The sequence below is a fragment of the Athene noctua genome, chromosome 17 (assembly GCF_965140245.1).
Source record: "Athene noctua chromosome 17, bAthNoc1.hap1.1, whole genome shotgun sequence".
In the NCBI taxonomy this organism is placed as follows: domain Eukaryota; kingdom Metazoa; phylum Chordata; class Aves; order Strigiformes; family Strigidae; genus Athene; species Athene noctua.
In genome coordinates, this window is record NC_134053.1 from 10,966,434 (window position 1) to 10,991,174 (window position 24,741).

At 41.9% G+C, this 24,741-nt stretch overlaps 2 protein-coding genes across 5 annotated transcripts in view; both read left to right on the plus strand.

Annotated features, from left to right (window-relative positions):
* Window positions 1–3,554: 3,554 nt before the first annotated feature.
* LOC141967573 (D-dopachrome decarboxylase) lies at window positions 3,555–6,287 on the plus strand. The gene is made up of 3 exons (XM_074921511.1): window positions 3,555–3,741; window positions 3,825–4,000; window positions 4,847–6,287. Exons 1-3 carry the CDS (start codon window positions 3,634–3,636, stop codon window positions 4,917–4,919), a joined length of 357 nt encoding a protein of 118 aa, XP_074777612.1. The 5' UTR covers window positions 3,555–3,633; the 3' UTR covers window positions 4,920–6,287.
* A 2,214-nt stretch (window positions 6,288–8,501) lies between these two features.
* CABIN1 (calcineurin binding protein 1) overlaps window positions 8,502–24,741 on the plus strand; it is a 119,550-nt gene continuing 103,310 nt past the window's right edge. For 3 of the 4 annotated variants that reach the window (XM_074921104.1, XM_074921107.1, XM_074921106.1), the window contains exons 1-16: window positions 8,502–8,643; window positions 9,661–9,798; window positions 11,410–11,474; window positions 11,909–12,001; window positions 12,332–12,445; window positions 12,620–12,754; window positions 13,019–13,199; window positions 14,147–14,276; window positions 16,011–16,160; window positions 17,217–17,509; window positions 18,562–18,730; window positions 19,176–19,312; window positions 19,698–19,915; window positions 21,777–21,855; window positions 22,089–22,276; window positions 23,524–23,673. In XM_074921104.1, the coding sequence (XP_074777205.1) occupies window positions 11,472–11,474; window positions 11,909–12,001; window positions 12,332–12,445; window positions 12,620–12,754; window positions 13,019–13,199; window positions 14,147–14,276; window positions 16,011–16,160; window positions 17,217–17,509; window positions 18,562–18,730; window positions 19,176–19,312; window positions 19,698–19,915; window positions 21,777–21,855; window positions 22,089–22,276; window positions 23,524–23,673 (2,040 nt within the window). In that variant the 5' untranslated portion in view covers window positions 8,502–8,643; window positions 9,661–9,798; window positions 11,410–11,471. The remainder of the gene's footprint in view (window positions 8,644–9,660; window positions 9,799–11,409; window positions 11,475–11,908; window positions 12,002–12,331; window positions 12,446–12,619; window positions 12,755–13,018; window positions 13,200–14,146; window positions 14,277–16,010; window positions 16,161–17,216; window positions 17,510–18,561; window positions 18,731–19,175; window positions 19,313–19,697; window positions 19,916–21,776; window positions 21,856–22,088; window positions 22,277–23,523; window positions 23,674–24,741) is intronic. The other variant, XM_074921105.1, reaches the window with a different exon arrangement.

Sequence of the window (24,741 nt, forward strand, 5' to 3'; positions counted from 1 at the left end):
TGTCATATGGGGTTCTTTGGCCTTGGAATAGGAAGAGATTTTTACTGTTTGAAGGAATGAAAGAGAAATAGAAAAATGGATCCTAAATGGTATCTTACATGGAGGCAGTGACTCCCAGCCATCGGGCAGTGGTGGGCTTGCACCTACAGTTTGCAAGGTGGCTGAATGCCTCCACTGCCTTTGTTTCAGTGACAAACTTGGGATGATCTGTTTACAAGATTATATCTTTCTGCAAATTTACCCTGGAATCTAACAGTTTTCCTGGGTTATTTCTTCAGCTGCTTTCCTGGATTTGAAGGGAGCATCTGTATGACCGCTTACCACCGCGGGCAGCCTCCCCCTGCCAGCCTGCTGTGCCCTGTCCCTTCTCCAGTTGGGTCTCCTAGAAATCTTTTTCCAGCCTTATTGCAGGCTGGTTTATACGCACTGCTCCTCATGCCAGTAGAGTCTTCATTAGCAGCAGTAAAGGCCAAGCAATTCCCCCAGCAAAAACATGAGCAATTCCATCAGGTTTCATTAGGATTGTCTAGAACTGTAGAAAACCAAAGTGTCACATTATATAGAGCCAATTTTCACAACAGTGCTGTGCCTTAAACAAGATGATATTTTAATCTCGCTGGTTCATAACCTTTTGCTGTAAATGATCACATGTAACCCTCATGGACAGTATCTCAGCTTCTGTGAAACCTCTGATCTCTAGATTAGACACCTCTGATCTGTAGATGAGACTGTCCCTGTGAGCCAGCCTGCCGGGGTCACTTTTATCAACTTGGGAGCTCAAAGTCCTGATTCCAGAAGCTAGTTTGGTAATCATATATATTGGATAAAAGAAGCCTTTTAATTTATTGTTATTCTGAGAAATCAGTGCTCTTCCATTCTTAATCCTACCTGCACAGACAGGCACGGTGGTGTCTGTTGCAGTGACCAGAAATTACTTCCCACTGGCAGTAAGAACCTTCTCAAAGCTCATTTTACCCTTCTATGGTGGTTTAAGCCCTGCTGGGACCGGAGACCACATTGCCGTTGCCCCTCCCCCACCCTCAGCCAGTCAGGCTGGAAGTGAGGCACAAACCCCGGGTTAAAAAAGGAAATTTAATACAACAATGTAATAAGCAATCTGAACAACAACAGTAGCAATGACAACAGTGATAAACAGTAATAACAGTAAACAAGACAGAAGATATACAGAGAAATACTGCAATGGTTACAGACAGCTCGCTCACGTGCTCCCTGTCACCAAAGCCACAAAGGATAAAGTTCCCGCGCTCCCATGCCCGGACCTGATGTCAGTATGGTATGAATAACCCAGCTGGAGATCCCTTTCCCCCTCTCTGCTGGGCAAACTTAACCCTATCCTAGCTGAACCAGGACACCTTCTGTCCGTGAGATGTACTTTTTTGCTCTTACAGTCTCTAATATATATCCCAGCAACACACACTGTAAAAATCAAAGGGGCAAAAGCCAGCTGATGCAATTCAGGGGGAACAGAGAAAACCTAAAGCCATACCTGGGTGAAGGAGAGCGCAAGACCCTCGTTGTCATAAAAAGGAAGCCTACAGAGGGTGGAAAAAAGGACCGGTAGCCTGGGAGGAACACAGAGAAACTGTCCTAGTAGCCAAGGATCAGGTTAGGAAGGTCAAAGCCCTTATTGAATTAAATCTGGCAGGGACATCAAGGGCAACAAAAGAAGCTTTTATAGGTAGACTGTGATGAAAGGAAGACTAGGGAAAATGTGGGCAATCTCTGGACAGAAAAGGGAGACTTGGTCATATGGAATATGAAGAAGGCTGAGGTATGCCATGATGTTTTTGCTTCAGTCTTCACTGGCAAGAGCTCCAGCCACACCGCCCAAGATGCAAAGGCAAAAGTGGGCACTAGGAGAAGGAAGAACCACCCACTGTAGTAGATCACGTTTGAGACCATCCAAGGAACCTGAAAGTCCATGGGACCTGGTAAGATGCATTGGTGGATCCTGAGGGAACCGTCAGATGAAGTGACTAAGCCACCATCCATCATATTCGAGAAGTTGTGTCAGTCTGGTGAAGTTCCCGCTGACTGGAAAAGGGGAAACATAACCCCCATTTTTAAAAAGGGAAATAAAGATGACCTGGGGAACCACAGGCCAGTTAGTCTCACCTCTGTGCCCAATAAGATCATGGAGCAGATCCCCCTGGAAGTTGTGCACCAGAAAATAAGGAAGTGATTGATGACAGCCAGCATGGCTTCACTAAGGGGAAATCGTGCCTGAAGAATTTGATGACCTTCTATGATGGGGTTACAGTGCTGGTGGATAAGGGAAGAACAACTGATGTCATCTACCTGGACTTGTGCAAAGCTTTTGAGGCTGTCCTGCACAACATCCTTGTCTCTAAATTGGAGAGATGTGGATGTGACAGATGGAGCACTCGGTGGATCAGGAATTGGCTGGATGGTCGCACTCAAAGAGTTGCAGTTAATGACTCGATGTCCAAGTGGAGAGCAGTGACGAGTGACGTTCCTCAGGGGTCGGTGTTGGGACTGGCACCGTTCAACATCTTTGTTGGTGACACAGGCAGCGGGATCGAGGCACCCTCAGCAGTTTGCCAACGACACCGAGCTGTGTGGGGCGGTCACACGCTGGAGGGAGGGGATGTGCCATCCAGAGGGACCTGGACAGGCTGGAGAGGTGGGGCCGTGCCAACCTCATGGAGTTCAACAAGGCCAAGTGCAGGGTCCTGCCCATGGGTCGGGGCAATGCCAAGCACAGACACAGGCTGGGCGAGGAGTGGGTGGAGAGCAGCCCTGCGGAGAAGGGCTTGGGGGTATTGGTGGATGGAAAACTGCCTGTGAGCCAGCAACGTGCGCTCGCAGCCCAGAAAGCCAACCGTGTCCTGGGCTGCACCCAGAGCAGTGTGGGCAGCAGGGCGAGGGAGGGGATTCGCCCCCTCTGCTCTGCTCTGGTGAGACCCCACCTGGAGTCCTGTGTCCAGCTCTGGGGGCACCAACATCAGAAGGACATGGATCTGGTTGAGTGGGTCCAGAGGAGGCCACAAAGATGATGGAGGGCTGCAGCACCTCCCCTGTGAGGACAGGCTGAGAGAGTTGTGGGGGTTCAGCTGGAGAAGAGAAGGCTCCAGGTAGACCTTAGAGCAGCCTTCCAGGGCTTAAAGGAGCTACAGGGAAGGTGGGGAGGGACTCTTTATCAGGAGATGTAGTGATTTTAAACTGAAAGTGGATGGATTTAAATTAGATCTAAGGAAGAAATTCTTTCCTGTGAGGGTGGTGAGGCCCTGGCACAGGTTTCCCAGAGCAGCTGTGGCTGCCCCCTCCCTGGCAGTGTTCCAGGCCAGGCTGGACGAGGCTTTGGGCAACCTGGGCTAGTGGAAGGTGTCCCTGCCCAGGGCAGGGGGGTGGAACCAGGCGATCTTTAAGGCCCCTTCCAGCCCAAACCATTCCATGAGTCCATGATTCTATGACCGTGTTGCTGGAGGCAGGCCCGGGGGCTGCAGGGACGGTGCACGGCCCGGCTGCTGCCTCCCCCGCGCCGGGGCTCGGCTGCCCAGGCCGCCCCGGGGGCGGAGCGGGGGCCGGGCCGGGCCGGGCGGGCGGCCGGGCCGAGGCGGTGCGGGCAGCGGGGCGCCGGGCCGTGTCGCCATGCCGTTCGTGGAGCTGGAGACCAGCCTGCCGGGCAGCCGGCTGCCGCCGGGGCTGGCCCAGGAGCTGTGCGCCGCCGCCGCCGACATCTTGGGCAAGCCGGCGGAGGTGAGCGCGGAGCCGGGGCGGCGGGGCCGGGGCGGCGGGGCCGGGGCGGCCGGGGCGGTGACTGACGGTGCCTGTGCCGGCAGCGGGTGAACGTGACGGTGCGGAGCGGGCTGCCCATGGTGGTGGCGGGCTCGGCCGAGCCCTGCGCCCAGCTGCTCGTCTCCTCCATCGGCGTGGTGGGCTCGGCGGAGCAGAACCAGCGGCACAGCGCCCGCTTCTTCGACGTCCTGACGGCGCAGCTGGGCCTCGGCCCCGAGCGGTGAGTGCGGGCCCGGCCCGGGGCTCGGCCTGCCCCGGGGCTCTACCGCGGCACCCCCTCGGCCCGGGGGCTTACACACCGTGCCCGCCCCGGGGGCAGGGAGAGGGAGAGCGCCTCTTCTGTCAGGCTGCTGTGGTCTGTGAATACGTGGAACGGCAGAAAAAGTACAGGAAGGTGTTCAGCGTGATGGTGGTGGGGGTTCCCGTGGCCCCCATGACATGGAGGTGCAATACAGATCCAAGAGTACATCACAAACGTTAAGTGCTCCTGGATGCCGAATCCCAGACATAAGGTTTAGGTCCAGATAAAACCACAGACCGGTGTGCACTTGTTAAACACTCTGGGATGTACTGTTCTCTGAGGATGAGCAGTTCCAGTTGCTGTAACTGGTGCAAAACCCCGTGGGTATCGGTAGAGCTCCCCAGTGGGATCGCCACGCCAAATGCTGGAACAAGGCTGTTCCTGAAGGTAAGCCATGCCCCTCTGCCCCTCACCCCCGACTCCCCAAGGACAGTGATAGCATTTCCCTGCCTCTTGGGTGCTGTCAGGGTAAATACCCAACAAGATTATGAGCTGCTTGGGTCCTTCTGAAATGGACAAGTATCTTGTATATACATTGTTGAAATTCAGTCTGCTTTTCAGCTTGTGTGGATGAAGTCTGGCACCTGTTTGTATCCTGCCTGTGCACAGCTTATTTTTGCTTCTGTTAAATTGGCATTGTGAAGTGTGAGCCAGCAAGAGCTTAGTGCAGATTTTCTACCTTGTTGCAAACTGGACAAGGATAATATTTAATCATAAAATGATGTTTCCTGTCCACTGCATTTTTGCTCTTATATCCAAAAAAAGGATTATCATCCGCTTCTACCCACTGGAGCCCTGGCAGATCGGGAAGAACAGAACAGTCATGACGTTCCTGTGATCTCTTGAGCGGCCAGTTCGAACAAAGCAACGATGAAGACAACCCAGAGATGACCAGCTCCATCTATCTACTTGCTTCCTCTTATGATCAAATCTGTGTAGCTCTGCACATTCACCTCTATGATTCACTTTCGTCTTTGCATCCTTTGCACACAAAGCTGAAGAGTGGGGCAATCAGCTATACTGATGTTACTAAAATAGTTCAAGGTCTTTGTCTCAAGCCTGTCTCGTAGCCCAAAGGCTCTCCTGGTGCCCATGGCAAAGCCATTGCAGTCTGGTGATGGCCATACATGGGCCTAGACAAAGCTGTCTTTTAGCAGCAAGAAGTTTAATTCCAGAATAGATTTGGCTTTATTGAGGACCAGAGAGGTTCTTGTGTTCATCCAGATTTCCTCATACTTTGAAAGGCAGAAAGATCCTTCTTTCTGTTTCTCTGTGGCAGCAGAAGGGCCCCAGGCTGGCTGAGAATACCTGGAAGTCAAATTCTCTTTTCAGGCTCCCCAAAAGCCTCTTCTGCAAAGAGGTGATTATTGGAATGGAAGTTTATGGATTTGTATAATTGTTTCTTGAAGGCTCATGTCAGATATTGTGCTCTGTGCTATACTGTGGCCACCCCTGGTAGCTGCTTCTACAAAGTGTTACTTGTCCACAGGATTTTCATGGATGAATGTTTGTGTGGTCACGGCAGCATGTAGAGGAAGGAGTTTCTTGTGGAGAATTGCACTGTGCTACAGGAAAATATTTTGAAGGTTCACGGCCAGTTTTAATTCTTGTTATTCACTCAGTTTTTCAAAATACTTTTCCTCACCCTGCTGCTACAGGGAGTTTTGGGATGATACAGCATCTCGCTGTGTTCTGTGGCTGGTGTTTTCAGCTCACTGTCCCTGTGGGGAAGTGATTTGGGTTTTTAGGACCCATGTGCTCCCTCCATTTATAACTGGAATACACATGGAATTTTATTTTTTAAAAAGATAGTACTTTTTATGTATAATGTTATCTCTGCCTTCCACTGGTAATGAAAACATTCATGAGTTTCCTTTCCACTGTGTGACTTGCTGAGGTCGCAGATGGGGAGCTCAGAGGAACTGAGAGCATGCCCTTGGATATGGAGATCCATGGGAACTCAAGGCTGAAGGTTGCTTCTGCGCTTCTTTGTCATTCTGATTGGAGTTTTATTTATGACTTGAGGATTCAAGACAGTTGAAAATATTCCTTCTAATTACCATTTGAAGTTGGTTGTTCCCTATGCAGCATAAACATCTTCTCTGTTTGCAAAATCTGTCAGGACTGTAATACCAAACACAGATTTGTGTATCGGGCTATGGGGGGGGCTACACCTTATCTGGTTAATAAAATGTATCAAAGCCTCTTTTAAGTGTCAGTTTATTGACTTACGATGTTGGGGGTTTTTAGCTCCTGGTGCTTGGAGCCAGGTACCATGGTTGCCCAGGTCCCTGTACTTTCTGAGGAGGTCTTTTCAACTAAAAGTTTTTGAAACTCAGGAAACAGGTAGGTGAACTGAGTCTGAGACACGTGTAACTTGGGAGTATCATGTTGCAGGGAAGTGGGTGGACAGCCCTGGTTTGCAAAAGGGCTTGACCAGCTTGAAGATGAATACTCAAATCCAGAAAATAATGTTGCTTTAATTCTGATCTGTAGATGGCTCATTTCCTGGAGGTCCTTCTATCTCATGAAGGAACAAACACAAACTCTTACCAAAGCCTTTGTTTCCTTTAGAGAAACCCTGCTCTGCTCTGTGCCCCCATGCTCCTTTTTCAGGCTGTGTTGGCCACTGCTAGACGCTGCCACAGGCTCTGTGCCTTCCCCTCCTGCTTGCCCTTGGCTGCTCCCTGCATGGGCTCTTGCCTGGGAGCACCTTTCCCAGCATTGCAGAGCTGAGCAGGAAGAGTTAGGAGGAGAGGGAAAGCTTAGAAAAGAGTATGCCATATCTGAATAAAATGGGTCCTCAGTGTGACTTTCCCACCCATTTCCATGTTGTGTCTGCATTCTGTTGTTATCTGACAAAATGGCCTAGAATAATGCAAAATCACGGCAAAAGCGCTGGCTCATCTTGAGAATTTTATGGTTCATGGACTTTGAGCTTTCTTTTATAAGAGCAGTTAAAATATTAATGAAAGGATCATTTGGTTATGATTTGTTTATGCCTCGATCTGAGACAATAGATCCTTTTTTGGGGCTGGGTATTGTCAGCACAGAATGAGATTCTCCGAGTCCTGTGAGCTTGCAGCTGGCTGCTTCCCTTCATAAACTGATGGTGGTGAATATACTTTTTATGTTCATGTTTATCTGAAGAGATAGTCTATGTTTACTCCACTGAACTACTGTTAGAATAGGTTCATAAAAGATTTTAGGGCTTGAGGAGGCCCTGCAAAGGCGCTGTGCAGCCCCTGAAACCCACCCTACAGAAACCAACAGAAGCAGGAAACGTATCTCTGTGGCTTCTGTTCTCTAGTTGGAGAAAATCTGATACACTATCCCTATCTAGGGCCCAGCAATAATGTTAGAAAATTCCTTTCCCTTGAATGCTACCTGCAGATTGTCCTGCTTCATATGGAGACTGCCTGACATCTGCATTTAGTATCTCCCAGATATAGTAGATTGTTTTACCATTGAACTGATTCTGTAATCTCCCAGACTTAACCTCCTAAGGCTGATTAATATTTCTGCTCCCAGAAATGGCCTCTGTTGGTTTGTTTGAGAATTCTGCGTAGGCATGTTTGCAAATTCAAAGGTAACAACCCGATTTTGAACACTGTGTAACCATTTCTTAGCATCAACCTTTGAACTGTGGACAGTCTTTCTGGGTGTTTACTGGAGAGGAGGACCAGTGAGGCCCTGGGCACGCTGAAGGACACTACTGACGCAGAATCACAGTAACGCTGGAAGATATTCTCCGAGCACAACAGTGTGGTGCTGCTGTTCGTGGCAACCCTGTTCTTAGTTTGTCATGACAGAAACACGGGTATTATTTCCCCCCACAGATGGGACCCCAGAATTCATACTTTGGGGGCGAAGAGGACTCTTCCTTACGGTGATTCAGTGAAGTGCTTGAGGGTGGGTCGGGACCCGTAACAAGAGGTGGCTTTAAGCACGTGCTTATCTCCCGCAGATGGAGCAGGGCCCGCGCATGCCCTCCTGTCTGCTCCGAGGCTGCTGCCGGGCTGCAGATGGCACGCCTTTCTCAAGACTCGCTGCAATACGATCACTTTACAGTTAAACAAAATAATTTCTAGGAGGAGCATTTGCAGTTATAGTTTGGGGTTGGGCGGCTGCCTCCCATCCCACAGAAACCCTCCCAGGGATGCTCCCCTCTCCAGCTGGCGCCACGGCAAGCCTTGGGGAAAAGCAGTACCTTCGGGACCACCTGGCAGGGCACCCGGAGCTCATTTCAGCTTTCACACACGGCCCGCACCAGGACAGGCCCCGCCAGCCCCATCTGCGGCCGCGCCCGCGCCCGCCCCCCCGCGCCTCCCTGGCCCCAGCGTTCCGATTGGCGGCCTGAGGAACGGCGTCCCGGCCAATGAGCAGCCTCTTTATTGGCGCGCGGGGTTCCGGGGGTGCAGAGGAGGTTGCCGTGGAGACCGCCGGGAGGCCGCGTCTCCGGGGAGCCGCCGCTCGCCTGAGGGAGCCGCTCCGGGAGCCCCGCGGCGGCCGCGCCCCGCCGGCCGGGAGCAGCGCCGGCACTCCGGGGGCGGCCCCGCGAGGTGAGTGTCCCGTCCGCCCCGGCCCCCCGAGCGGCCCGAGGGGCTGCGGGGCTTTGGCCCTGCCCCGGGGAGACCGCCGGGGGGGGCTGCGAGAGCCCGGCCCGAGGCGGCGGGGCCTCGCCTGCTCCCCTCCACGGGGCCCGGGCAGAGGCAAGCGTGGGCTCCCTCCGGCGCCCGCCTCCTCCCGGCCCTTTGTGCCCCCCTGCGGGAGCGGAGCCTGGCAGGGAGCGGGAGAGGCGTCCACGCTCCTCTGGGCGGAAAGGGGCCGTATTTCGGTAAAAACGGATTTTGCTAAAATGCGGCGGCGGTGATCTTTGCATTGTTAAAAACAAAACCCCAAAACAACAACAAAAATAAATCAAGTGATTTTCTTTAAACAAATGTGTATTTGTAGTGTATGGATCCCAAGCGTAGCAACGGCAACAAAAGCCAAGAAAGCTCAAGTCACTCCCATTGTGTCTTGTTTCGAAGTTGAGAATCACACAAACCCTGAGAACAAGAGCTGGCGTTTGAAATTTTCTTACATGTTTTAAACCACTAAGGTAAAAGAAGGTAGGATTTTGAAGCCAAAGGGCTTTAAAGAGATACTGTTGCCTTTTGAGGATGTGCTCACCTGTCGTAGCCACAAATTTAGAGCTGGGACACTTGTAACTGAAAAAATTCAAACTGGTTAAGGCTAATTCTTTTTTTCCTACCGAATGGATATAGCTATGTTCTACTGGAAGTGCTTGTAGTGACATACTTAATTCCTAGATGATATGACACTTGTAACTCAGTCCAGTTAGGTTTGCAGCCATGTACAGTACCTGGTTTAAAAAAAAAAAAAAATGAAACAAACCCTCTACCTGCCTGACACACCAGTATAAAAGTTGTGAGGAGGCAATATTCTTGTCCTGTTTTTCAAAAGCATTACACTGTTCTGTTCGGTTGTGCTCTCTCAACTTGTAAACACCAGAGAGGAGAGGTGCTATATAAATAAAAATTAGAATTAAAATTGTTTCCCCACGTTTTCTGTAGTTGCAGTTTCATTGACAGTCCGGTCACGGAAGTAAACTCTTGACTGTAGTCTCTCCTCCTGACTTCCTCTGCTGCCTTGAGCAAGATTATGTGGATTCAGCAAAAGACTCGAGCATATTTCTGAATACAGGCATATTTGTAAGTGAACTTAAAAACACTTGGTTTATATATGTAATTGGTTTGGGATAATACAGTCTTATTTATTTAGATGTCATAAGCATTTGTACTTTCAGTCAAAACCTGAGGTGTTCAATATTTCTGAAAGAGATAACCGTTAATCTCTGTGCATTTATGTTCTCCATATGCAAAGTAGACGAGGTAGTCTTGTCTTGAAAGAGATTTGAGCTTTTGTTAATGTTTGTTTAGTGACTTAAAAATTCTTTATTGCTATGCAGTTGTCAGTCTGATTTAGCTGCGAGCGTGGAAAGTAAGTGGTGCATGGGCAAGCAAAATATCATTGCTGAATGAATGAACTTCCTGTCAAAGCTTTTTCTCTACATGCAGAACTAATCATGATGATGTATGAGTTAATTCAGCCTATAGTTCAAAACTCCCACTGCTTCCTGCTGTGGTTAATTCTGGACTTACTTTTCTATTAATGTGGTCTCCAGTATTAAAGAGTGTTTTTAGCCTGTCTTGCATGCGTCATCTTTTTGTTTGAGTTGATGGGAAGGTTTTTCATGTAGCAGTGAAGCTTGTCTGAAGAAGCAGCCCAGAACTCTTTCACATTTTTTGCCTTTACTGACATAATGTTAATAGAATATAAACTATGGGTTTAGTTATGAGGAAAAATGACTTACAGGTTATAAATATGTATTTCCCCCTTTAAACTCTTTATCAGTGGTAAAAAGTCTGGAAATGTTAGTATCCTTCCTTCAGAATGAGGAAATACTGGTTAGTAAACGTTCAGTTTCTTTGTTTGTGTATATCTAATAGGTCCAAGTGCATATGCAGTAGCTGTAACTTGCTTTTGCTTTAGAGGTTGTCTGTAGAAGTTGGTCAGCATACTCAGAAAAGATACCAATGTTATAAACACTGGTTCTGTTCTATCAGGGATAGCAGTAATGAAACCATTTTTAATCAGAGGAATTTCCAGGCGCAGACAGTATTTTGAGCAATGGGTTGACTAGCTGCTATGGCCTGCTGCAAAGTCAGTCTGACACAGATAACATTCCATTTTTTTCCTTTCCTGTTCTGTAAATATCCATAAGTGCTGTGGTTTCTAGATATGAGAGAGCACTCTGGTTTGTGCTATAGATAAAAGGTGCAGGAACTTAATTTTTTTTTTTAAAGTAAGTGAAGATGAACTCATAAGCTATAATGGTTCATGCTCATAAAATACCAGAATATTCAAGAAACTGTTTTGGTTTTAGCTTTTGTCATTAAAGGGATTCATGTTGTAACATTGTTAATATAATGTATGTTCATTAAATATTATACAGTAACTGAATAACCTTACAGCTCTAAGTACATTGCCAGTACTTCTGCTCTGCCTTCACCACTATGAGTCTTGAAAGCCATCCTGAAGTAATGAATGTGCTTAACTTTGATTTCATTCTCTGTCTCGAGTCAAAATTCACTTTAACGTTATTGTCCCTATATGGTAGGGCAATTTATCTCTTGGCATGGGGTGGTGATGACATAGGACAGTTAATTGGTTATTGATTAAAGTATTCCCAGCCTGTTTTTTACTTCTGAAGGCTTGCTTTATGGACAGAATAAATAATTGTAATCCTGTTTGCTTTCCAGACCTGTTTGTATTAGGCCCTTCCTCCTAATCCTGGACAAAGACAGTGTGAACAGCTGTGAACATGGTAAGGGTTTATTGGGATGATTTTTGAGATGTTTTGGTAGAAATAAAATTGAAAATTTTCTCTTTCCCAAGGACTAAGAATAAATTGGCATAATGAGAACAATGGTTTTGGAGTGATTGTAGTTATTGGTAAATTTAAGAATATGAATAAAATTCACTATAATGCACATGTCTGTGGTAGGGTAGCTGTTGCTTGCAAGGCACTTGAAATTCTGTTTTTTCAGCTGATTTTAGCGGGGGGGAATTGTTTTGATATTTTACTATTTGCAATTAGTGATGACTAAATTCATTACAGTTCTTGTAACTTTATGTAGAGGTCTCAGTATTGTCAATTTACCAAGTAAAGTAAAAAAACAAAACAAAAATGCAGTTTGCAAGGGAAGCTAGGGCACATGTAGATGTAACATTTCTTGTTGCACCTGACTGTCATTCCAGATTCGAATCGCAGCACTGAATGCGAGCTCCACGATTGAGGATGACTATGAAGGTACCTTCAAAAGTCATAAAACACAGACAAAGGAAGCTCAAGTAAGTAAACCCACAGTTTTCTTAATGAAGTTTTATCTTGATGGGAATTTTGTCCCCTCATTGCAGGGATTGTTCAACCATAATTTTTTGTTTTCAAGAAAGTTATGTTATCATCTTATCTCTTGAACCTTCCTCCAGCAAGCTAAAACTTCACTCAAAATGAGTTCTCTTAGGTCCATAAGACTCGTGTTCTACTAGTCTGGGTGTGGACTGCTACATAGGAGAAAGTATTAAAAGTGTGAAACTACTGATATTAAATATAAGTATATTGTACTAAGTATAAATAATAAAGTTGCCCTACAAAATATGTTCTACTTTTTTAAACCACAGGAAGCAGAAGCTTTTGCTTTGTACCACAAAGCTTTGGATCTTCAGAAACATGACCGATTTGAAGAGTCTGCTAAAGCTTATCATGAGCTGCTTGAGATTCGTCTTCTGCGAGAGGTCAGTGACCTTTAGAGAGTGAAACTCTAGAAACTGTTTTTATTATATTTTGTATTACTTCATTTCTTATTGGCTAATTAGAAATGTCAGTGTTGGCAACTGGCAAGTTGCTTGCTGTTCTTTTTACTTGTCTAATTCCTAATGCTCACATTGCATTTATTTTATCATTTCTAGGCCGTTCTTTCTGGTGATGAGAAAGAAGGGCTGAAACATCCAGGCTTGATGTTAAAATATTCCACCTATAAAAACCTAGCACAACTGGCAGCACAACGGGATGACTTAGAGACAGCTATGGAGTTTTATTTGGAGGTACAGCACAGCTAAAATAAAACACTGCAGCCTCAATGTTTGCAAAACCTTGCCAGAATATAGATGTACACCTTTCAGCATACATCATTTGAACGTACATATGAATTCTGTGTGCTTTCTGATGTTACATGTGATGTAACTGGTCCACCATTCAGTCCCCAAATCAGTAGTGACCCTGCTGAAAACTAAAGCAGTGCCAATCCCTGCAGACAAGTTGATATGCATGTCTGAAATGTGAATAATATTGTTTGCTATGCTTTCTAGGCTGTAATGCTAGACTCTACTGATGTCAACCTATGGTACAAAATTGGTCGTGTGGCAATAAAACTAATCCGCCTACCTTTGGCTCGTCATGCTTTTGAAGAAGGTCTCAGGTGTAATCCTGATCACTGGCCTTGTTTAGATAACCTTATCACCATCTTGTACACACTCAGTGACTACACAAGTAAGTACAGTACACCAAAAAATTTTCTCAAGATATGTGTAATTTTACATATCAGTAAAAAACTGTAACAGTGCAATTGTGTAGGAGAAAGTGTATCTTGCATAAGCAGTACATTAGGGTGTGATAGAGACTTCTACATCATCACAGAGATTTTTTATTTCATGATGAAGTATGATGGTTTGTATCAATTCTGGTTACCCAAAAAACAAATGCCTGTGGTCTCTTAGATCACAGCCTCTGCAAGAAGTTTCGCTGTAGACTGTTCTTTCGCCTTTCAACATATGCTGATTTTGTCTGTCTGGTTATTCCCAGCTACATGGTTCCAGGATTTGGGTATAAAACTACAGTCTAATTAATAGCCTAGTATGATTAATTGTAGTTACGGCAGTTGATACAACTGACCCTAAGATTTTATATTTGAGTAATATCCAGTGATGAGCTGATTCAAAGGAAGTTTAGGAGAGAAGTTGCTAGATGGCAGAAATGTTGAATCTGATCCCTTAGGCTTGTCCTACTGGAATGGTCCTAATTCTCTTCATGTAATTTCCCACACAAGTGAAGAACTGGTGGGATACATTGCTTGTTACACTAATGGAATCTGTAGTTAAGACATTTGATAACATGAAAATGGTAAATGATTGTGTTTCTGCTTTATGATTCTCATTTCTTTTATGCAGGAATGGAGTCTTGAAAGTAAATAAACAATGTTTGCAGTATATCTTTTAAACAAAATTAATTATATTCTTCGTCTGGATATAATACTTGGGAAGACATTACAGATTATTTTAACTGTATGCGTGGAATTATTTGACATGTTACGAAGCTACTGGTCTCATTTATGTAAATGTTATATTTAGTTGGAGTTCTGTGGTGTATATGAAGTCCAGAAATGGGAGCTTTGAATGAACCAAAGCAGCAATTGACCATTTGATTTGTTTCTTTGTCAGCATGTTTGTACTTTATCTGCAAAGCTCTGGAAAAAGACTGTCTATATAGCAAAGGACTGGTTCTGAAGGAGAAGATCTTTGAGGAGCAGCCTTGCCTCCGGAAAGATTCCTTAAGGATGTTCCTCAAATGGTGAATGTCATCTTGTAGTATATACTGCATTTGGAGCATAAATTTTGGGTTTGGGGTAGTTCAGAAAAGCTGGTGAGATACAGTGCTTTAAGCTATAACAATATCTTGCTGACCTGCCTTATAAATAATAAAGCAATGTTAAGTGTTGGTGCTGCAGACAGAATAATCTTCAGTAATTACTTCAGGAGGGAGGTAAAAGGGTCAAAAAAATCCATTTGCTACTGCAAATACCTAGATCTCTTGTGATCATCTTTTGTTTTATTTCACTTATTTGCAGCTGATATTTCCAGCATTCATTTTCGTTTTCTTTTCCTAATTAAAAAGCAGAAAAAAAACCCAACGAAAACCAAAACCCCACACATTACTGCTTTTCCAAGCTGTTACAAATTTAGGACTTGATACAATTTTCTCATATCAGTATGTTTCAGGGAGTCTTGCTGATTTTCATTGACAAATGAGAACAGCCAGAAGACTTTGTATGTTTCACTAGTACCCAAGATGCTGAAATTCTTAGTTTATTAAGCTTTCAGACCACTGCAACTCTGAAAATACTTTGCAATATTATGTTTGAGATTTTAGTCCTTTATTATTACTTTTTTATTTGCAATATGTAAAACTTTTAGTAAAAATTTGGTATCGTGTAGCTCTGCAAAGGAGACTGTCCCTTTCTGTGTGGATTTTATAGTATGAGTGGGTAGAAGGAAAGTGGGAAAAGAAAGTAGAGACCCATAGAATTTACAGGATCTTTGTAAGTTAATTGACCATGCAGCATCAAAGCTGCTTCTGATACTGTAATATGTTGCTGTGATGGTCAGCAGAATTCAAGAAAGAAGTTAAATTTTTAGTTTAATTATAGTTCATTCTCACTGAATACAGTAATTGCTGCATATGCAGATAACATCAGTACCCTGTGTAAGTTGTGTGTAGTAAATGGAAGTGGAATGTGTATGCTAACATGCATCCTTAAGGTACGCAGTAAACCAGTCAAAAACATGTTTAACATTTTAGACTACTATACTAGAACATCTAAAGTGTGAAAATACTGAGTATTTAGAAGATAAAGAAGAGAAAGGATAACTTAAATTTTAAGGCTGTAGGATTCTATGTATAGCAGTAAACCTTTAAAAGAAAGTCCTGTTTAGTCATAGAGACCTTGATTTGTTAAGCTGCCTTAGGTCTGGCTCTTAAAATGACTTACATGCTGAACTAAGCCAGGGCTTTTAGCCACTTGCTTTTTATTTCTGCATTGTGATATCTCTGAAAAAGTGGATTATTTTTCACTTTCAAGAATTCGTTCTTAGACTCAGACTATACAAGACAATTTTCAACTCCAAATTTTATTTATGATGACATGAATTCCTCAAAACAGCACTTCAGAGTGAAAGGAATTTCTCAGCTGTAAATTTTTTTTCTGAACCAAAAGCTTCTGTCCCAGAAACCAAAATCTCCAGCTTTCCTTTCATTTCTCAGTGTTTGGAAAACAAAATAGGACAATCTCCCTTTATCTCTTAATTTTTAAGGCAGAACAAAGGTTTCAGATGGTGAACTCTTCTAATATGCACGCTATAAAATTTGTAACATAATGGTATTTGAACGCTTGTTTTAACACTTTATTTTGGTTACATTATAGGAGGATATCAAATGAATCTCCCCAGGCTTTAAAAAAAACAAACAAAACAAAACAAACCAACAAACACACACTTCAGTTTCTCTTCATTTCTTATTATTTCTTAGTGACATGTCTATCCATAATGTAAATGTGAGTGAAGCTGAAACAGCAAGAATCATAGATGAAGCACTGGAGCTACGTAAGAAAAGACAAGCTTTGTTAGTGCGTGACCGAGAACCAGACCTCAGACTGATCCAGCCAATTCCCTTTTTCACGTATGTCATCTTATTTTCTCTTTTTAAAAAATTTCTCTGAAGCCGCTTATGCTGACAATTATGATGCACTGCAGATTTCTTCAGAAAACTTTTTTTTTCTTGTAAAAACAGACCAACCCCCCAATGTTTTCATATTTTATGAGTTTATAAATTGGTCTGGTGTGCTTAACAATTTTAGCATAAACTCCATATTTATCAGTTTTCAACCTTTGAATTAAAACCAGTGATGTTAAAAAAAAAAAAGAATTTAGCAGTCATTCTAACTGTATTATTAGATTTTTCATATATGACTAATTTGTATATGAACTTCAAAATTTTAGCTTTTTAAAAAATGTTTTTACTATTGGGATAATGGAAACTCAGAAAAAATTACAGTTCTTTATTTACAGCAAGATATAAGAATGCTAATAAGTTGTTATATATGTCCTTATTAAGGCATAAAGGATTGGGTTTTGGTTTGGGTTTTTTATGCACATATTTTTCTGGAATATTAATGGACTCCGCATGTAGGTCCTATTGCAGAGAAGTTGTTTCTACTTGTGGATAAGGGTCAGATTCTTTTCTTGTTGTTTGAATGCAGAACCTGAAAATGGTTACTTTGACACTACTTTTAGGGTTCAGTATAGAGTAATTTCCTCAGCAACTACTGCACAGACCTTTTTTGTTAGAGACATTTTCTGAGATTAGGTACATTATTTACTCCCATTTCCTTCCTACTGCAACCAACTCACTAGTTTCCTCTGAAAACTTTTGTCTGCTGCTACATTTCTTCTTGTTTTTCTGAGTGGTGTATTCTAGAAGAAAAGCTCCTAAGGACCTCCGTTCCAGGCCTGAAATTGTCAGTGGTCCATGTGACAGAAAATACAAAAAGATACTCTCCAGTTTTTCTAGTCATGGGACAGACTGTGACACTCAAACATGTATCGCTCTCCCACTGAACAGCTGCTCTAGCTGTTGGAGAAAAACAATGTTGAATGCTGTTCGGTTTGTAAATACAATTTAGAAAATGTGACAAGAATTAATGAAGTTGTGATGCCACTGTGTTTCCACATGCAGGTGGAAGTGTTTAGGAGAAGCTTTACTTGCCATGTATCACCACCTTACAACATGTGATCCTCCTCGACCCAGTCTGGGAAAGAGAATTGATCTCTCAGAATACCGAGACCCAGTTCAACATTTGATTCTTTCTCCTACCTCTACTCCTGTCAGTGTTATTCAGCCAACTCCTGTCAGCACTAATCCAGTGGTGGCAGTGCCAGATCCTGTATTACCTTTTACTGCAGCAACACCCAACTTTCCAAGTCACAGTCAGAATTCATTGGAACCAGGAGCTACTGTAGGTGAGCAAGGTACTTCAGTCTAAGATTCAAGATATTTCCTATTTATCTGGGTATTAAAAGCACTAGCAAAATAATTCTTTGGGAAGTGCTGTCTTTAAACTGTATGTCAGTGGATTCAGAACCTTTTCAGCATGTGTATAATATCTGATAGAAAAAGTGAAGTTGAGCTCTATAAAATTAAATTCTGTTAAGCCGCCTTCACATTAGAAAAGGAAAGCCACCTAAACTGCCTGAAAATCACTGATTCCTGACTAAGATATAGGACTGTGTTCAGGACAGTGGACTTACTTTCCTGTAATGGAGTTGAGTCAGGTTGATTATTTGTTCTTAATTGTTACTCCAGTGCAGGAGTATGTAACCTCTTCTGGTTTTATGCTATTGACTACAGTTTCTCAGTCTTTAAGATTAGGAGAATCATGACTCTGTTCCATTAGTGATGCATATCAAGCTTTTAATGTTGTGAAGAGTCTTGAGCTTGGAATGACTGAGCTGTTACAGAAGATGACGACTGGATTATTATTCTGCTTATGTGTAACCTTTAAGAACCTGAGAGAACCAAGGTGTCAGCTATACTTATTTGAAATCTGTGGCAAGAGAAGAGGTTTGAATATTTTATACTGTAGATGTACATCTATTTATATATCTAAAACTATCAAGGAATTACCAGTATTTTGTTGATATTCATGAGAATTTACACGTCTTTCTGGAGTTAAAGGCAGACTCCTCTGATTCCCATTTCAGAAACTTCTGAAGACTAAAATAATGAATTCTAATGAATAATGAAATGCAGAATTTTCAATGTCTGCTTCTTGCCTCAGACCAGCACTTTTATGCAAAATGCCATAACCAGTTTGTATTAGTGACATCTTTCTTTGTTATTTTTTTAATTTTTTGCACTGTCTTCTGAAGGAAACCAACGAATCTCAGGTGTTGCTGTAGAATAAAATAAAGTGTCACCCACAAATAACTTCTTTTTTTAAATAAACCAGATTATCCACTTTTTGTTTGGCAATTTAACCTGTCAGTATCTTTTTTGTGTGTGTGTTAAATTCTGTTTCTAGGTGACACATCTGCAGGTGATAAATCTAAGAAAGGTGTGAAGCGAAAGAGAATTGCAGAAGATACTGGTGAAACAGCAAAAAGGAGATCTGCTAGAGTCCGGAACACCAAGTGTAAAAAAGAGGAGAAGGTTGACTTTCAAGAGCTGTTGGTGAAATTCCTTCCTTCCAGGTACTGTACAGCAATAATTTCCATTATGACAGTATCAAGAGCTAGGTAGAAGAAGCTGTTTGGGATTTTGTTTGATTGATATGACCCAATTTAAAATCACTAGACCCATGTTATTTTTGAAGAAGATGGGATGCATTGTCTTCTCATAAATTTAGTAAAACTGGTTTTAGTAACAATTACTAAAAATGAATTAAAAAATAAGAAAGCTTTTATCAATGTGAAGTCAATTTAGAGGACAATGCAGATGTCAAAATAGGTAAGATAAACAAGGTAATCTTGGTTTGAACAAAATTTGGGAACTGGATGTAGGTCTCTGAATTTGCTTCAGTTAATGTACTTTCACTGTTAAAATATGCTCAGTGTGCCATGTTTCGGGTTCACTGACTAGTGCAGGAAAGAATGAGGATTTTGTTGATACTGTTGGGTTTGCCCCACTTTGACACAGGTTAAGAAAATTAGATCCAGAGGAGGAGGAGGACCCTTTCAATAACTATGAGGTGCAGTCAGAGGTCAAAGAGGAGAATTTCCAGCATGTTGGACCACATAGAATGTCATTTGATTCTACAACATTTATGGAATCTGGTAGGGATTTTGTTGTGACCATCACTCTTTCTCTGTTGTTTCTTCCATATTGTATGCTTTATTTTCTGTATTTTCCTATCATATTTAGAAGATACAGAAGTATATATTATTTTAAATTTAGTATAATTTTATGACAGAAATATCTCAGTTGGTAACAGGTGTGATATTACTGTGTCTTGGGGACTGCTTCATTATGGTGTGCAAGAGCTCTGTTGCATGGAGTTTCCCATTTAAACAGGTTGGAAGACAGTAACTTAATTCTGCATGTATGCAGTGCAGGAGACCTGCTGCAAGATTACTGCGTAAACCACCGTTGAAACTGACTTGTTTCAAGTTATAGTCTGCCTTGACCTTAAACACGTATGGCTTTGTGTTTGCTTTCCAGAAAAGCAGGACGTTCATGAATTCCTGCTGGATAACCTGAACAATGGTGGGATCTTGGAGCTGATGATGAGATATCTAAAGGTCATCAGCCAGAAGTTCCTAGTGAAGTGGCCTCCTGGCTTGTGTGAGGTGGTCCTTAGTATCTATAACAGCTGGAGAAAGCATAGTAGTAGTCTTCCCAATCCATTACTGAGGGACTCAAGTAATCAGCATATCAAGGTAATGAAGCACTTTTCCTTTTATTTCTATTTGTTGCTTTGTTGCTCTTTGTGTAGCAAAAGTACCTACCTGAAATCCAGCAATTAGACGGAGGTTTTGCTTAGCTCTGTCTGTGGAGCTGTGTGTCCTGCCTGTTGCATCTTCCACGAACTGTGGTATACTGTAGCTTGCGTAGCTCTTTCTTTCTGAACATATCTGGGTGATGCTATATGCAAATATACCCCATACATAAGATGTGTGCATATATATGCACACATGTGTATAGTCTCAATGTAAATACTATAGATGTAAATACAGTTTATTCCATTACTCAGATGTTAATACAGTTTATTCCATTACTCAGTCGTTGCTCTTTCTTTTTTCTTCCCTCCCTTTGGTTGTGATAGTACAAAGTTTTGTTTTGTCATCAGTTGAGAGGCTACTCTGTTCACACTGCCTGATTGAGGGTCAGCATTTCTTCTCTAAATAGACTAAATACACTTTAGTTTAAAAAATAACCTTCAATTTACAGTAAAAACAAAAACCCAAACAGAAACAACCCCAAACCCCCAGCATCACCATTTTATTACCTTTATAAATACATAGTTTTCACAAATGCAAACAGAAATAATGGTAAATTCGTTAAATTAATGTTAAACCATCTTAGTAACCCCAGATGATGGGTCAAGATGAATTATAAGACCAGTACTGATACTTTTTGTCCACTGAGCCTGCCTGTGTTATCTTTTCCATGTTAGCAGTGTATATTAATTTGGAAAGTTATTTGCCTTTGGTATGACTGCAGTACGAAATTTTTTTTTTTTTTTCAGGTCAACAGTGTTTCTACTTTTTGCAAATGAAAAATGAGTTCTGAAAGTCGTGTTCTGTTGACTTAGTTTACAAAACAAACAAAGTATTTCTATGTAGCAGATGTTAAATTTTTTTATACATCCTGTGACTTTTCTATTTCTGTATATTTTTCATATATACATACCCTTTTTTAAACAAATGTAAATATATTTATAAATTATTCCTTTGGTTCTCATTATGACTGCATAACTGCTTGCTTGTATGTAAAAATTTTAAAAGTCAAGACTTTGTAGCTATACTACTGAAAATCACTGTCCTCATGATTGTCCTTGAATTTATTTTAAATTTTATCTGCAAGCTATCTTGAGTGTAATAGATTCTGGTTTTTAAGATCATAAGGGGCTATTCTGGTAACACGGATTTTTGAACCTTTTCAGAAGCATCTGTTTTTTACAGCTGGACTTGTAGCCCTTATTCCTATGAACTTAATCAGAAAATAGTGTACTCTTCACTACACAAAGCTACCTGGCAGAGATCCATGGTGATGTGATTTTTTAATATCTCCTGAACTTTATCCAGCAAGCATTAATAAGCTGATAAGACAGGAGTACATGCTCAGTCTTTTGGAGACAAATACTGGAAAAAATACAGGATATAGACTTTTTTTCTCAAATATCAGTACTTCTGCTATATTCTGGAAACATGCTTTTAGCATGATTTAGCAATTTAATATAGTTTTATTTCAGCCAGATACAAAAGTAAGGATGTCACTTTTTTCTAGCATCAGGCAATGCTGTCCTGACTGCCTTCTTTTATGAGCTGAGATTATTTTTTTTTTAATGATCCTTTTAAGTATTGTTTTGTTTTGTACCTGTTGATTTGTAAATGCTATTATATACCTCAAGACAGAGGAAGAATTAGTTATAGCTTGGGAATAGAAATCCCAAGAGGACAAGTTGAAGGTTTTCTTTGAAGTAAATTGCAAATGTGGTGATGATTTTTTTTTTATTATTATTCTTTTAATGTATTTCTTTCTGTATGTTTTTTTTGGTATCTTTATACTTTTTCTAAGGATATGATGTTGATGAGCCTTTCTTGCATGGAACTGCAATTAGATCAATGGCTGTTGACGAAAGGGAAGAGCTCTGCAGGTGAGAACTGGGTGTTACTTTCTTCAGATTCTAAAAATGCTCAAGATATATGAATGAATGTTTCCAGGAATTCATTGGGGTTTTGTCTTAATAAGTCTCAGATCTATATTTTCTTGGTCTGTCAATTGCTTGCCTTAAAGTAGATCAGTACTTTTGAAATACTAATATGTGGGACTCTTTTCATGGGGTGCTAGTGCCTTTATGATAACATGTAATTAATTAAACATTTGCAGTTTCTCCACGAAATTGCCCTGCTGCCTCTGTGAATGGAAAGTTTGGTCCTGACTTCCCAGGAACTCATTTCTTGGGAGACCTGTTGCAGCTGTCATTTGCATCCTCGCAGCGAGATTTATTTGAGGAAGGCTGGATGGAGTTTGTCACTCGAGTGTATTGGCTGAAAGCTCGCTTTCTAGCGCTGCAGGTTTGTTTTACATTTGATTTAACGAATAAAACTTTTCCTAAATTAAAATCAGTGTGGTTCAGAGATACTACAGCTAATTTGAGAATTTAAGCTCATTTAAGCATGTGGATAAAATCAGCTCAAAACATGGTGATTTCATTTTACTTTTTAATAAACTATCCCTGAGGGTAGAGGTGGAAATGAAGTAGGAGGTCTCACATGCTAATCTAATATTCAGATATATGTAATATGTAATTGTTTGTTTAAATTAGCTTCTGTTCAGCTTAAAATAAATTTGGACCAAAGTTATTTGGAGTAGTATTGAGTAGCTGCAGAACATGGATTTTTTTGGCACCTGGACTAGTGGATACTATCAAAGTCCCAGACAGTCCAAAATGCAGCTTTCAGCTGAAGCAGACTCTGTGTTTAATTACTCTCCCTTCTGCTTTTTCAAGGTAGCATGATTCTTCTTTTGGAGACATTTAATTTAATATTCAGATTTTGAAACAGAGGGTTTTAAACATATCACTAAGGGAATAATTTGAAAGAAATGTTATTTGATCCCAGACATTTTTTCCCTTCAAGTGTTGCTTCCTGAGGACATCAAAGAGTTTGTTTATGCATCAGTTATGTTTACGTTAATTGTCAACTAGTAATGTGAGTCACTTTCATAAGTGTGAACTAACCAGTTCCTTCCACTTTTATTTTTTGCATCTAAGGATTCCTTTCTAATACACTTACTTGAGGAAAAATGGGAGTTCCTTTACACCTACTGCCATTTCATCTTTAGATATAGAGTTATATTTTGTCTGTGCAGCTTGCATTCTGTTCCTGACCGCTCAACTTCAGGATTTACTTCAGCTGGACAAAGGAAGTAGAATGCATTCACTTTGCAGAATATAAGAATTTTTCTTGACTCTGTTTTTATTTGCACAAATGGAAGAGTTATTTCTACTGGTGTACTCTTCCATGTTCTGAAGGAAAGGGATTTTAGAAATCCAAGTTAATATTTCAAATTTACAGAAGCAGAATTCTATTTCTCTGATTTGTTTTATCTGTTGTTAAAGTCACTGGTAAGATATGCTGCTTTTTTTTGTAAATTTGAGATTGTCAATTGGATTTGTTTTTTATTTAGGAGGATGTGCAGTAGTCACACTGGCAGTGCCTGCATTGAATTTAAACATTTTCTACATGCTTTAGAAATCCTTGCTGCAGACAGGACTCTAGGGTTTTTTTGTTTGTTTGTTTCCTCTGTACTGTTTCTGTAGGGAGACATGGAACAGGCCCTTGAAAACTATGATATCTGCACTGAAATGCTACAGAACTCCACTACAATGCAAGCTAAGGCTGGCAATGAATGCAGCATCGTAATACGGTTACCTAATCTACATGTTGATTCCGTTGTTTCTTTAGAAGAGGTAAGAATTAATTTGCAGGTGTCCATCCCTCCCAGTTTCAAAGGTCATCTATGAATTAGCTCTTTTGTGATGGAACTTTACTGTATCTGTCTTAGAATTTTTCTAAGAGTGGAAGGACAGGTTTGTAGTTTAATGACAATGTCAAAGCCATCATCTACTTTTCAAAAAGACACCTTCTGGATCTGTTGGTCCTGTACAACTTAAGATTGCTTTTGTGCAAAATAGCAATATTAGAGCAGCTGCAGGTAGAGCACTAGATTATTAACAAATCAGCAATTGGTTATGGGACTGGTGCCACAGCGGTTTGGCTCCCTAGACCATGAGACTCGTTATGAGAAATGTAGCCTACTGGGGGCTGAGGGGTCCATCTGTCAGAGAAGGGGAAGGGCATCTTCAGCTCTGGGGAGACCTTATAGAAGCCTTCCAGGGCTTGAAGGAGGCTACAGGAAAGGTGAGGAGGGACTCTTTATGGGGGAGTGTAGTGATACGATGAGGGGTAGCAGTTTTAAACTTAAAGAGGGTGGATTTAGATTAGATATAAGGAAGAAATTCTTCCTTGTGAGGGTGGTGAGGCCCTGGCACAGGTTGCCCAGAGAGGTTTTGGCTGCCCCCTCCCTGGCAGTGTTCAAGGTCAGGTTGGATGGGGCTTTGGGCAACCTGGGCTAGTGGAAGGTGTCCATGGTCCCTTCCATGCCAAACCATTCTATCATTAGATTAATGTTTTATTTTCTGTTCTTAAACATAAATTTCACCTTTTCTTTAATGAGCTTTTACTTCAGCAGTCTGTTTTCCATGTAACCATTTCCATACACTTAAACAAAGGGATGTCCGTCTTCTTTCTGTTGCAGTTTTGGGGGATGAACTCCAACACAGGAGATGCCATCTTCACTTTGAAGTTCATCTGATGGATGCATTCTTGCAGTGTAGAAATGTGTGATTCTGGGATTTGAGGCAAAAAAGTTCTAGTCATCATAGCACTAAAGTCACATACTCTGTAATAATTAAAAATCTGTGGAATGGGTAAAGTGTTACATAGTTGGTGTTTTCTTCCTGGTTTATATTCCTGGA

Coding starts and splice junctions, on each gene's coding strand:
- LOC141967573 (XM_074921511.1), top strand. CDS start 3,634: ATGCCGTTCGTGGAGCTGGAGACCAGCCTGCCGGGCAGCCGGCTGCCG. Junction 3,742..3,824: donor TCTTGGGCAAGCCGGCGGAG/GTGAGCGCGGAG, acceptor CTGTGCCGGCAG/CGGGTGAACGTGACGGTGCG. Junction 4,001..4,846: donor CTGGGCCTCGGCCCCGAGCG/GTGAGTGCGGGC, acceptor ATCCAAAAAAAG/GATTATCATCCGCTTCTACC.